Source organism: Ranitomeya variabilis, chromosome 1 (genome assembly GCF_051348905.1).
Source record: "Ranitomeya variabilis isolate aRanVar5 chromosome 1, aRanVar5.hap1, whole genome shotgun sequence".
NCBI lineage: Eukaryota > Metazoa > Chordata > Amphibia > Anura > Dendrobatidae > Ranitomeya > Ranitomeya variabilis.
This window is the reverse complement of record NC_135232.1, coordinates 42,183,310-42,196,848: the sequence shown is the minus strand read 5'-3', so window position 1 is coordinate 42,196,848 and position 13,539 is coordinate 42,183,310. Positions and strand designations below refer to the sequence as shown.

General features: G+C 46.4%; 1 protein-coding gene across 6 annotated transcripts in view; it reads left to right on the top strand.

Moving 5' to 3' along the window:
- Window positions 1-13,539, top strand: part of WDR7 (WD repeat domain 7) — a 383,582-nt gene that overhangs the window by 68,252 nt on the left and 301,791 nt on the right. For all 6 annotated transcript variants that reach the window (XM_077282600.1, XM_077282585.1, XM_077282579.1 and 3 more), the window contains one exon: window positions 8,679-8,893. In XM_077282600.1, coding sequence (XP_077138715.1) covers window positions 8,679-8,893 — 215 coding nt within the window. The remainder of the gene's footprint in view (window positions 1-8,678; window positions 8,894-13,539) is intronic.

Sequence of the window (13,539 nt, the reverse complement as noted above, 5' to 3'; positions counted from 1 at the left end):
TATACTGCAGTACCAGGTATGGCCACATGTAGGAGAGGTGCTATACTGCAGTACCAGGTATGGCCACATGTAGGAGAGGTGCTATACTGCAGTACCAGGTATGGCCACATGTAGGAGAGGTGCTATACTGCAGTACCAGGTATGGCCACATGTAGGAGGGGTGCTATACTGCAGTACCAGGTATGGCCACATGTAGGAGAGGTGCTATACTGCAGTACCAGGTATGGCCACATGTAGGAGGGGTGCTATACTGCGGTACCAGGTATGGCCACATGTAGGAGAGGTGCTATACTGCAGTACCAGGTATGGCCACATGTAGGAAAGGTGCTATACTGCAGTACCAGGTATGGCCACATGTAGGAGGGGTGCTATACTGCAGTACCAGGTATGGCCACATGTAGGAAAGGTGCTATACTGCAGTACCAGGTATGGCCACATGTAGGAGAGGTGCTATACTGCAGTACCAGGTATGGCCACATGTAGGAGAGGTGCTATACTGCAGTACCAGGTATGGCCACATGTAGGAGAGGTGCTATACTGCAGTACCAGGTATGGCCACATGTAGGAGAGGTGCTATACTGCAGTACCAGGTATGGCCACATGTAGGAGAGGTGCTATACTGCAGTACCAGGTATGGCCACATGTAGGAGAGGTGCTATACTGCAGTACCAGGTATGGCCACATGTAGGAGGGGTGCTATACTGCGGTACCAGGTATGGCCACATGTAGGAGGGGTGCTACACTGCGGTACCAGGTACGGCCTCATGTAGGAGGGGTGCTACACTGCGGTACCAGGTATGGCCACATGTAGGAGGGGTGCTATACTGCGGTACCAGGTATGGCCACATGTAGGAGGGGTGCTACACTGCGGTACCAGGTACGGCCACATGTAGGAGGGGTGCTACACTGCGGTACCAGGTACGGCCTCATGTAGGAGGGGTGCTATACTGCAGTACCAGGTATGGCCACATGTAGGAGGGGTGCTACACTGCGGTACCAGGTATGGCCACATGTAGGAGGGGTGCTACACTGCGGTACCAGGTACGGCCTCATGTAGGAGGGGTGCTACACTGCGGTACCAGGTACGGCCACATGTAGGAGGGGTGCTACACTGCGGTACCAGGTATGGCCACATGTAGGAGGGGTGCTATACTGCGGTACCAGGTATGGCCACATGTAGGAGGGGTGCTATACTGCAGTACCAGGTATGGCCACATGTAGGAGGGGTGCGACACTGCGGTACCAGGTATGGCCACATGTAGGAGGGGTGCGACACTGCGGTACCAGGTACGGCCTCATGTAGGAGGGGTGCGACACTGCGGTACCAGGTATGGCCACATGTAGGAGGGGTGCTACACTGCGGTATCAGGTACGGCCTCATGTAGGAGGGGTGCTACACTGCGGTATCAGGTATGGCCACATGTAGGAGGGGTGCGGTACCAGGTACGGCCATATAGGAGTGATGCTAGGCTGCGGTACCAGGGACGACCATATATATTATTGATGCTAGGCTACAGTACCAGGTACGACCATATGAGTGATGCTAGGCTAAAGTACCAGGTACGGCCATATATATGAGTGATGCTAGGCTACAGTACCAGGTACCACCATATATGAGTGATTCTAGGCTACAGTACCAGGTACAGCCATATGAGTGATGCTAGGCTACAGTGCCAGATACGGCCATATGAGTGATGCTAGGCTACAGTACTGGGTACGACCATATATGAGTGATGCTAGGCTACAGTACCAGGTACCACCATATATGAGTAATTCTAGGCTACAGTACCAGGTACAGCCATATGAGTGATGCTAGGCTACAGTACCAGATACGGCCATATGAGTGATGCTAGGCTACAGTACTGGGTACGACCATATATGAGTGATTCTAGGCTACAGTACCAGGTACAGCCATATATGAGTAATTCTAGGCTACAGTACCAGGTACAGCCATATGAGTGATGCTAGGCTACAGTACCAGGTACGGCCATATGAGTGATGCTAGGCTGCGGTACCAGGTACGACCATATATGTTAGTGATGCTAGGCTACAGTACCAGGTACGACCATATATATTAGTGATGCTAGGCTACAGTAACCGGTACGACCATATATATTAATGATGCTAGGCTACAGTACCAGGTTCGACCATATATATTAGTGATGCTGGGCTGCGGTACCAGGTACGACCATATGTTTTAGCGATGCTAGGCTACAGTACCAGGTACGACCATATATTAGTGATGCTAGGCTACAGTACCAGGTGCGACCATATATTAATGATGCTAAGCTACAGTACCAGGTACGACCATATATTAGTGATGCTAGGCTACAGTACCAGGTGCGACCATATATATTAGTGATGCTAGGCTACAGTACCAGGTGCGACCATATATTAATGATGCTAGGCTACAGTACCAGGTACGACCATATATTAGTGATGCTAGGCTACAGTACCAGGTACGACCATATATATTAGTGATGCTAGGCTACAGTACCAGGTATGGCCATATATATTAGTGATGCTAGGCTACAGTACCAGGTGCAATCATATATATTAGTGATGCTAGGCTACAGTACCAGGTACAACAATATATATTAGTGATGCTAGGCTACAGTACCAGGTTCGACCATATATATTAGTGATGCTAGGCTACAGTACCAGGTATGACCATATATGAGTGATGCTAGGCTACAGTGCCAGGTCTGACCATATATATTAGTGATGTTAGCCAGCGGTGCCAGGTAGGACCATAAATATTAGTGATGTTAGCCAGCGGTGCCAGGTACGACCATATATATTAGTGATGTTAGCCAGCGGCGCCAGGTACGACCATATATATTAGTGATGTTAGCCAGCGGCGCCAGGTACGACCATATATATTAGTGATGTTAGCCAGCGGTGCCAGGTACGACCATATATATTAGTGATGTTAGCCAGCGGTGCCAGGTACGACCATATATATTAGTGATGCTAGGCTACAGTAACAGGTACAGCCATATATATTAGTGATGCTAGGCTACAGTGCCAGGTACGATCATATATATTAGTGATGTTAGCCAGCGGTGCCTGGTACGACCATATATATTAGTGATGTTAGCCAGCGGTGCCAGGTACGACCATATATTAGTAATGCTAGGTTACAGTACCAGGTACGACCATATATATTAGTAGTGATAGCTAGCGGTGCCAGGTACGACCATATATATTAGTGATGCTAGGCTACAGTGCCAGGTACGACCATATATATTAGAGATGTTAGCCAGCGGTGCCAGGTACGACCATATATATTAGTGATGTTAGCCAGCGGTGCCAGGTACGACCATATATATTAGTGATGCTAGGCTACAGTGCCAGGTACGATCATATATATTAGTGATGTTAGCCAGCGGTGCCTGGTACGACCATATATATTAGTGATGTTAGCCAGCGGTGCCAGGTACGACCATATATTAGTAATGCTAGGTTACAGTACCAGGTACGACCATATATATTAGTAGTGATAGCTAGCGGTGCCAGGTACGACCATATATATTAGTGATGCTAGGCTACAGTGCCAGGTACGACCATATATATTAGAGATGTTAGCCAGCGGTGCCAGGTACGACCATATATATTAGTGATGTTAGCCAGCGGTGCCAGGTACGACCATATATATTAGTGATGCTAGGCTACAGTGCCAGGTACGACCATATATATTAGTGATTCCAGGCTACAGTGCCAGGTACGACCATATATATTAGAGATGTTAGCCAGCGGTGCCAGGTACGACCATATATATTAGTGATGTTAGCCAGCGGCGCCAGGTACGACCATATATATTAGTGATGTTAGCCAGCGGTGCCAGGTACGACCATATATATTAGTGATGTTAGCCAGCGGTGCCTGGTACGACCATATATATTAGTGATGTTAGCCAGCGGTGCCAGGTACGACCATATATATTAGTGATGCTAGGCTACAGTAACAGGTACAGCCATATATATTAGTGATGCTTGGCTACAGTGCCAGGTACGATCATATATATTAGTGATGTTAGCCAGCGGTGCCTGGTACGACCATATATATCAGTGATGTTAGCCAGCGGTGCCAGGTACGACCATATATTAGTGATGCTAGGTTACAGTACCAGGTACGACCATATATATTAGTAGTGATAGCTAGCGGTGCCAGGTACGACCATATATATTAGTGATGCTAGGCTACAGTGCCAGGTACGACCATATATATTAGTGATGTTAGCCAGCGGCGCCAGGTACGACCATATATATTAGTGATGTTAGCCAGCGGTGCCAGGTACGACCATATATATTAGTGATGTTAGCCAGCGGTGCCAGGTACGACCATATATATTAGTGATGCTAGGCTACAGTGCCAGGTACGACCATATATATTAGAGATGTTAGCCAGCGGTGCCAGGTACGACCATATATATTAGTGATGTTAGCCAGCGGTGCCAGGTACGACCATATATTAGTGATGCTAGGTTACAGTACCAGGTATGACCATATATATTAGTAGTGATAGCTAGCGGTGCCAGGTACGACCATATATATTAGTGATGCTAGGCTACAGTGCCAGGTACGACCATATATATTAGTGATGTTAGCCAGCGGCGCCAGGTACGACCATATATATTAGTGATGTTAGCCAGCGGTGCCAGGTACGACCATATATATTAGTGATGTTAGCCAGCGGTGCCAGGTACGACCATATATATTAGTGATGCTAGGCTAGAGTGCCAGGTACGACCATATATATTAGAGATGTTAGCCAGCGGTGCCAGGTACGACCATATATATTAGTGATGTTAGCCAGCGGTGCCAGGTACGACCATATATTAGTGATGCTAGGTTACAGTACCAGGTACGACCATATATTAGTGATGTTAGCCAGCGGTGCCAGGTACGACCATATATATTAGTGATGCTAGGCTACAGTGCCAGGTACGACCATATATATTAGTGATGTTAGCCAGCGGTGCCAGGTACGACCATATATATTAGTGATGTTAGCCAGCGGTGCCAGGTACGACCATATATATTAGAGATGTTAGCCATCGGTGCCAGGTACGACCATATATATTAGAGATGTTAGCCAGCAGTGCCAGGTACGACCATATATATTAGTGATGTTAGCCAGCGGTGCCTGGTACGACCATATATATTAGTGATGTTAGCCAGCAGTGCCAGGTACGACCATATATATTAGTGATGCCAGGCTACAGTGCCAGGTACGACCATATATATTAGTGATGTTAGCTAGCGGTGCCAGGTACGACCATATATGTGATGTTAGCCAGCGGTGCCAGGTACGACCATATATATTAGTGATGCCAGGCTACAGTGCCAGGTACGACCATATATATTAGTGATGTTAGCTAGCGGTGCCAGGTACGACCATATATAAGTGATGTTAGCCAACGGTGCCAGGTACGGCCATATATATTAGTGATGTTAGCCAGCGGTGCCAGGTACGGCCATATATATTAGTGATGTTAGCCAGCGGTGCCAGGTACGACCATATATATTAGTGATGCTAGGCTACAGTGCCAGGTACGATCATATATATTAGTGATGTTAGCCAGCGGTGCCTGGTACGACCATATATATTAGTGATGTTAGCCAGCGGTGCCAGGTACGACCATATATTAGTAATGCTAGGTTACAGTACCAGGTACGACCATATATATTAGTAGTGATAGCTAGCGGTGCCAGGTACGACCATATATATTAGTGATGCTAGGCTACAGTGCCAGGTACGACCATATATAAGTGATGTTAGCCAGCGGTGCCAGGTACGACCATATATATTAGTGATGTTAGCCAGCGGTGCCAGGTACGACCATATATATTAGAGATGTTAGCCATCGGTGCCAGGTACGACCATATATATTAGAGATGTTAGCCAGCAGTGCCAGGTACGACCATATATATTAGTGATGTTAGCCAGCGGTGCCTGGTACGACCATATATATTAGTGATGTTAGCCAGCGGTGCCAGGTATGACCATATATATTAGTGATGCCAGGCTACAGTGCCAGGTACGACCATATATATTAGTGATGTTAGCTAGCGGTGCCAGGTACGACCATATATGTGATGTTAGCCAGCGGTGCCAGGTACGACCATATATATTAGTGATGCCAGGCTACAGTGCCAGGTACGACCATATATATTAGTGATGTTAGCTAGCGGTGCCAGGTACGACCATATATAAGTGATGTTAGCCAACGGTGCCAGGTACGGCCATATATATTAGTGATGTTAGCCAGCGGTGCCAGGTACGGCCATATATATTAGTGATGTTAGCCAGCGGTGCCAGGTACGACCATATATATTAGTGATGTTAGCCAGCAGTGCCAGGTACGACCATATATATTAGTGATGCTAGGCTACAGTGCCAGGTACAACCATATATATTAGTGATGCCAGGCTACAGTGCCAGGTACGACCATATATATTAGTGATGTTAGCCAGCGGTGCCAGGTACGACCATATATAAGTGATGTTAGCCAGCGGTGCCAGGTGCGGCCACATGTGTGAACGGTGTTGTATTGCAGTACCAGACACCCACGCGTGCACCTATGGACCTCTATAATTTAGCGCAGCCCTTCTTCTCCCGCCTTCCAATATCTCCTGTATATGAGAAGGACTTGTAAGTTCTCCTCTTTAATAAACCTGCGTCTCTTGCCATCACACCGACTTGTGTCCCACGTCTTTGAAGGTTGATCAAGAACCTACAGGGGATCTCAGATACACTTCAATGTGTGTCTTCAGATTGTCTTGCAATCAAAATTAAATTAGGCGCTGCCCCCCGCGGTCTTCTGTGATGGAAGGAGCGGCAGCCGGAGAGCCCGCAGCTTTATCGGCCGTTCCACTATTGATACATCCAGAGCCAATTACAGCAACGATTTTCTGAAAGCGGCTTAGTGGCTCCTCGCTGTGGAGGGGCTGCGTGCGCCTCCTGGCTCCCCGGCAAAGGATGCAGGGATCAAGGCTTCCGAGCAGAGCAAGCGCAGATTTTCTCACGGACCGCTCGAAAGAGGCGACGCTTTTATTTTTTTTTTGACTGACGTTCTCCATCTCAATATGACTTGGATGATTCCGAGAGCTTTCCCGTAAAGCTGCCGCATGTGAGGTGGACAGGAAAATCCCGCCATTCTGACTCCTCTCCGAGCAGAGCTGTTACGTAAAGGCTGCGTCCACCCTCGTAACAATGTATTATTGTCCTGATACATCTAAGGCTATGTGCACACGTTCAGGATTTCTTGCAGAAATTTCCTGAGCAAAACCGGACATTTTCTGCAAGAAATCCGCATGCGTTTTTTTTTTTGCGCGTTTTTCTCGCGTTTTGTTTGCGCGGTTTTTTTTGCGGATTTTCCCGGAGATTTCCCAATGCAATAATATAGTGGGAAATCTGCAAAAAATCCGCAAAATTAATGAACATGCTGCGTTTTTTACCGCGATGCGTTTTTTTCGCGGAAAAAAACGCATCATGTGCACAAAAAATGCGGAATGCTTTCTTAATGATGGAATGCATAATGTATGCATTTTCTATGCGTTTTTATAGCGAAAAAAACGAAAAATCAGCAACGTGTGCACACAGCCTAATAGCAATTGTCTTTATATAGCGCCAACATAGTCCACGGTGCCTTACAGCTCAGTACATGTAGATAGAAACCAAAAATGGTTCCTAAAAGTGCTTAACGGGGGTGGAAAGGGATCCTTTATTCTTACCCCTGGAACCTGCCCTCCTCTCCCACCATCTCCACCAGACCGGAGCTGGTGATGTTCTGGCCACCAGTCGACTTATCCTGCTGCCAGTCTGTGGCCGGGTGACTGGTGGTTTCTTCCTGGAAAGGTGCTACAATTTTCAGCTACAATTTTGGGTCCCGGGAAAGTGCTTATGCAGTCTGCATCTGACACAGGACAGTTTGCACTTGACCGGTGTTGTATGTGGAAGGGGCTGGCTGATCGCTCATTTCAATAGCTAATCCAGCCCCCTTCTCCGTAAGGGATGTTTCATACACAGAGGAGGGGCTTTCTAGGCTATTGACAAGTAGTGAGCCAGCCCCCTTCTCCGTAGGAGATGTTTCATACACAGAGAAGGGCTTTCTAGGCTATTGAAATAAGCAGTGAGCCAGGCCCCTTCTCCCTAAGGGATGTTTCATACACAGATGAGGGGCTTTCGCAGCTATTGAAATAAGCAGAGAGCCAGCCCCCTTCTCCGTAAGGGATGTTTTATACACAACGGAGGGGCTTTCTCGGCTATTGAAATAAGCAGAGAGCCAGCGCCCTTCTCTGTAAGGGATGTTTCATTCACAGAGAAGGAGCTTTCTTGGCTATTGAGAAACAGTGAGCCAGCCCTCTTCTCCATAAGGGATGTTTCATATACAGAAAAGGGGCTTTTTTGGCTATTGTGATAAGCAAATTTTCCCTTTAGTTAACTGGGCGTATACCACAGGACATGGACATAAGCTTTTTTCTTCTGATGCTGGCCAATCGGGACCCTACTGTAACCGGAGAGCTGTGATATACGCCCAGTTGGTTAAAGGGACACTTTGCCCTTTTATTACAGAATGCTGACTTTGCCAATAATGCCGTCCTACAGTGCTCGGGGGCCGGTGGTGGGGAACCCTGCATGTGTGTACTGACCGAGCGTTTGTCCTTGTGAAGGTGCACTGGATCGCTGTGTGATGGGCATCACCGCTGTGGAGATTCTCAACGCATGCGACGAAGCTGTCCCCGCCGCCGTGGACGCGCTCAGCCATTCAGCCGTGAACCTAAAGCAGGCCATGACCAGACGCAGCCTGGCAGCGCTAAAGACCGTGGCGCATCACAAGCTCCAGACCCTGGCCACAAACCTCCTAGCCTCCGAAGCATCAGACAAGGTAGGTGACCTGGATCCGGACTGGTGTCCTTCTGTTATTTGTGTATCCACAGGGACCCCCACTGATAACGGGAAGCGGGGGTCCGTGTCTCCATGGCCTAGTAGAGATCTAGATGCACAGATGCTGTTCCTCTCCATAGAGATGATTCGGAGATAAGCTACCCGAGAGGGAGCTGCTGTATTCATTGCATGACACTTAGGCCGGCCTCACACTAGCGAGTTTTACGGACGTATGAGCGCATAAACTACGTCCGTAAAATACGCATAACACACGGCCCAATGATTCCCTATGTCCCAGCTCCTATCAGCCGTATTTTACTGATCCGTATTATACGGTCTTGTACGGCCGTAGAAAATCGCAGCATGCTGCGTTTGTCACCGTATTGCGCAAAAAAATCGCCAATGAAAGTCTATGGGGGCGAGAAAAATACAGATTACACACGGACCAGCAGTGTGACCTGCAAGAAATACGCAGCGGTGTTAGTGAAAAGCCGGTAACTCAATTGCAAATGTATGTGCAAAATTTTGGCGCTCCAGCCTCTCTAGGCTATTAATATCTGCCCTCAGTCACTGGCTTTACCACTCTGGCGGAGAAAATTGCGCGGGAGCCCACGCCAATTTTTTCCGCCATTTAACCCTTTATTTTAGCAGCTACAGCAACCAAATTTTGCACATACACACTACTAACATTAGTAGTGTGGAATATGTAAAAAAAAAAGGGATATGAAATGGTTTACTGTATGTAAACCATGTCTCATATCCTGTCGGGTTTGTGAAGGAGAAATGAAAAGCCGGCAATTGAATTACCGGCTTTTCACATATATCGCGCTGAATTAAATATAAATACAGAATATATATATATGTGTCTCAATGACATATATATATATACTGTATATATGTTTTAACGAACATTTGAGCACATAAATCCATTAGATGTCGGTTTTGCAAGCCTGCGAGAAAATATCGCAGTACGGATGCCATACGGATTACATAAGGAGGATGCCATGCGCAAAATACGCTGACACACCCTGCCTACGGAGGACATACGGACCGTATTTACATACGCTGAGTGTGAGGCCGGCCTTAAAGGGATAGGATTTGTTTTATTTTTTGTTTTTTTTAAAGTCCTCTGCAGGGAAATGTGGCACCATATAGTGACATCTCAAATATACAGCCGTCCGTCTGAAAATCGCCTATTGTGTAAAGTACGTTATGTGGTTGTTTATATGCACAGTACATATGCAATTATGCTGCAGCGCTGGTGACATGGCTGACAGCTGCCTGCAGAAGGTTTTGTTTTTTTTCAATATGTATGTATAATATTCATTATGCAAACTATGGGGCAGGTCAGTGAGGAATCAGTGACCTGTCAGAAACCATACACATGAATACATAATCAGAGCACCACATGAAGACCCCCCCCACAGGCCGCCCCGGAGCACGGGCATATCATTAACTCAAAACTACAAATACAGATTACACAAGAACCACAAGACAGATTTCATCAAGAGGTGTCATTGTAATCAGTATAACAGCACCGACCTGACACTGTCTGTAGGTTACTGTGCACAATCCTGCTGACAGGTTACCGTTAATACAAAAAACGTACTTTACACAATAGGTGAATTTCTGACGGACAGCCGTATATGTGAGATGTCACTAGCCTGATATTTCCTGTTCTATAGACATCACTTTTAGCCATACTCATTATCACCACAGACAGGATAACAATAAAAAAAAATCACCTCTAGAGCAAATAGATGACACCTCTATATACAGTATATAACACAGGATCCACCATTCACAATAGGTGATGTCACAGCTCACCTTCTCCTCCTGTACAATGACTGATAACACCTCTATATACAGTAAATAACACAGGATCCACCATTCACAATAGGTGATATCACAGCTCTCCTCCTCCTCCTGTGCAATGACTGATAACACCTCTATATACCGTAGATAACACAGGATCCACCATTCACAATAAGTGATGTCACAGCTCACCTCCTCCTCCTCCTGTACAGTGACTGATAACACCTCTATATACAGTAGATAACACAGGATCCACCATTCACAATAGATGATATCACAGCTCACCTCCTCCTCCTCCTGTACAGTGACTGATTACACCTCTATATACAGTAGATAACACCGGATCCACCATTCACAATAGGTGATGTCACAGCTCACCTCCTCCCCCTTCCTACACAGATCAGACCATGTCTTCAACACTGTCCCATAGTAGTTAATGAAGCAGATCCTGTCTGTTGCTTCCTATGGTCCCTGCAGCTGCTGTAAGGCACAATTCTAAAAGCTATTGTGCAAAATAGAGGATCGTGCAAAAACTTTGTGATATTTGTAAACGCTGCTAACAGCAGCTCTGGCTGTACAGCCGTGGAAAAAGAAATCTTGAATAGAGTTACTATTGTTTATATCCCAAGGCTGAAAACTCCAGGGTTATTCCCAGAACCAGAAGGTGTTACCTATGCTTAGTATAAACAGTAAGTGTGTGGTCCTTGTGTTGAGGGAGGATCTAAAGTGATCCTTCACGGTTACGGTTTGTTCCACTGGGTCTCTGTCCTCCGCTGGGACAACCCAAAAACGAGGTACTCAGTGAAAGGAGGAGGGCGTCTCAGACTAACCCTCCGGATACCCCTGGAAATATACATATATATCTATATATTCCTGAGTTACGCATCCTACCCATCTTCGATCACCTCACCGCACCTGATTCTAACAGTGATTAGGAATTCAGGATATTTTGACTATAAAGAGAATTATATCACTGTTCAATCCGGGGTGTCCATCCCTTATGAGGTACGGTTTGAGCACTGGGCTCCCAACGGAACTACACCTCGATATGATTCCACCCAAGAATCATCCCACCATCGGGGACAAACCTCAGATCCTCTTTGCAGCATAAACATAGGAAAATCACACCAAATGGTCAGCCTGAATAGTATAATTGCCAATTTACCTTGGTTGTTGTGGGGGATGATCAGTCCCAATTTGCCAGTGCCTGTGTCCGGTCCGAGGGTCCTTTGTCTTGTTGTTCTCCAGGGGGCAGAGGCGTTCCTGTTTGGGGCCCCACATTGGGCGCCAACTGTTGAGGGAGGATCTAAAGTGATCCTTCACGGTTAACTCAGTGATTTCCAAATTAATCTACAGGGCGTTGCCGCAACTGAAAATGACCAGACGGAGACGTGTGTCTCTGTATGGGGGATCAAGCAGATCTCTGGCCCCCTTTTAATGCGTATCACTTTTCATAGTCATAGAAATTATACTTCAACCAATCAGCATAAGAACACATTCACAGTTCTTAACCTATAAGAATGCAGGAAAAACTTAACCTATGAGGATACAGAAAAAACAGAAACTACAGATATGGTCGTGTCTTCTTGGCATAGAAAAAGCATACCAACAGATGCCTCAGAGTCTTGTATAGCGATACACCTCCGAGTCCCTTCCCTGGCTCGAGTCAGAGCACTCAAGGTCTTTATACCAATTATGAACCATAGCCTATTTGAATAACAGACTTTTGAACAACAAGATAAAGCTATTTCATGGCAGCTATAACCTTTTACCTAATTAAATAACAGAATTTATCTTTAAGCAACAAGAAAATGGAGTCAAAAGCACAAAATGGAGAATCTTTCTTAATTTGTTCCTTCACACTTACTTGGTGGTCTCGCTTCTACCCCTCCATTCCCACCAGTCACAAAAATAGAGCGTCTAATGTGCTTTGGTTGCATAGAGCGCTGACTTGGCAGGTTTTCATCTCCCCTATTAAAATCTATGGGACTGAGACTGATAGCAGAGCTCTGTCCTCTCTCCATCAGTCTCATAGACTGCGTGACTGCAGGTCTACTCAAATGGAGGCCCACAGGAACTCTGTTCTCAAAATCGGTAGGGTGAGACAATGATTAGGAAGTAAACATTTACCACCGATCTGGCGATGTATTGATTTTGGGACAATCCCTTTAAATCATACGTATACTTTTTTTGAAGGGCCCATAATGATGCCTCTCACACAGGGGTGTAGATTCCTGCACTCCATAGCTTAGTTTGCGCACACACACAATTAGCAGCAGCATGGAGGACATTATACAGCAGTACTGAGCTGTATAGATGTGAATCCAGCTCAGGGGTGAGCTAACAGACTTGTTAGAAAGCTCAGCCCGATCTTTGAGTCTCCGTCGTCTTGTTTTCTCACTCTCCTCTTCACACTTCATCTCGTTTTCATAGAGTATGATAGAAGATGTATGCAACCTGACACCTCAGTGAGCTGGCAGTCTGAGCTGAGCGCGCCGGAGGTCACTCTTCAATGTGTGTCTGTGAGAGCCTCGTTCTGGTCTGGTTCTGGCTCTCATAGACTTGCATTGAGAGCTGGGGATGTAGCTTCTGACTTCTGGACAGTCATAAGCGACTGTCACATGATGGTGCCGCAGGAACAGAGTAGCAACAAAAAGTGGGGGAAGATGCGAGAACGTGAGTATAAGATAGGGGGCATGGGACTTGGGTTTAAAGAACCACTCCAGCACTGAAAATAAAAAAAAAAAGCTGGAATAGTGCTTTAAGTGGATGGTGAGTCGAGAAAGAGAAGTGGCTCATAAGTGGAGAAGGAAACATATTTCCATGATAAGA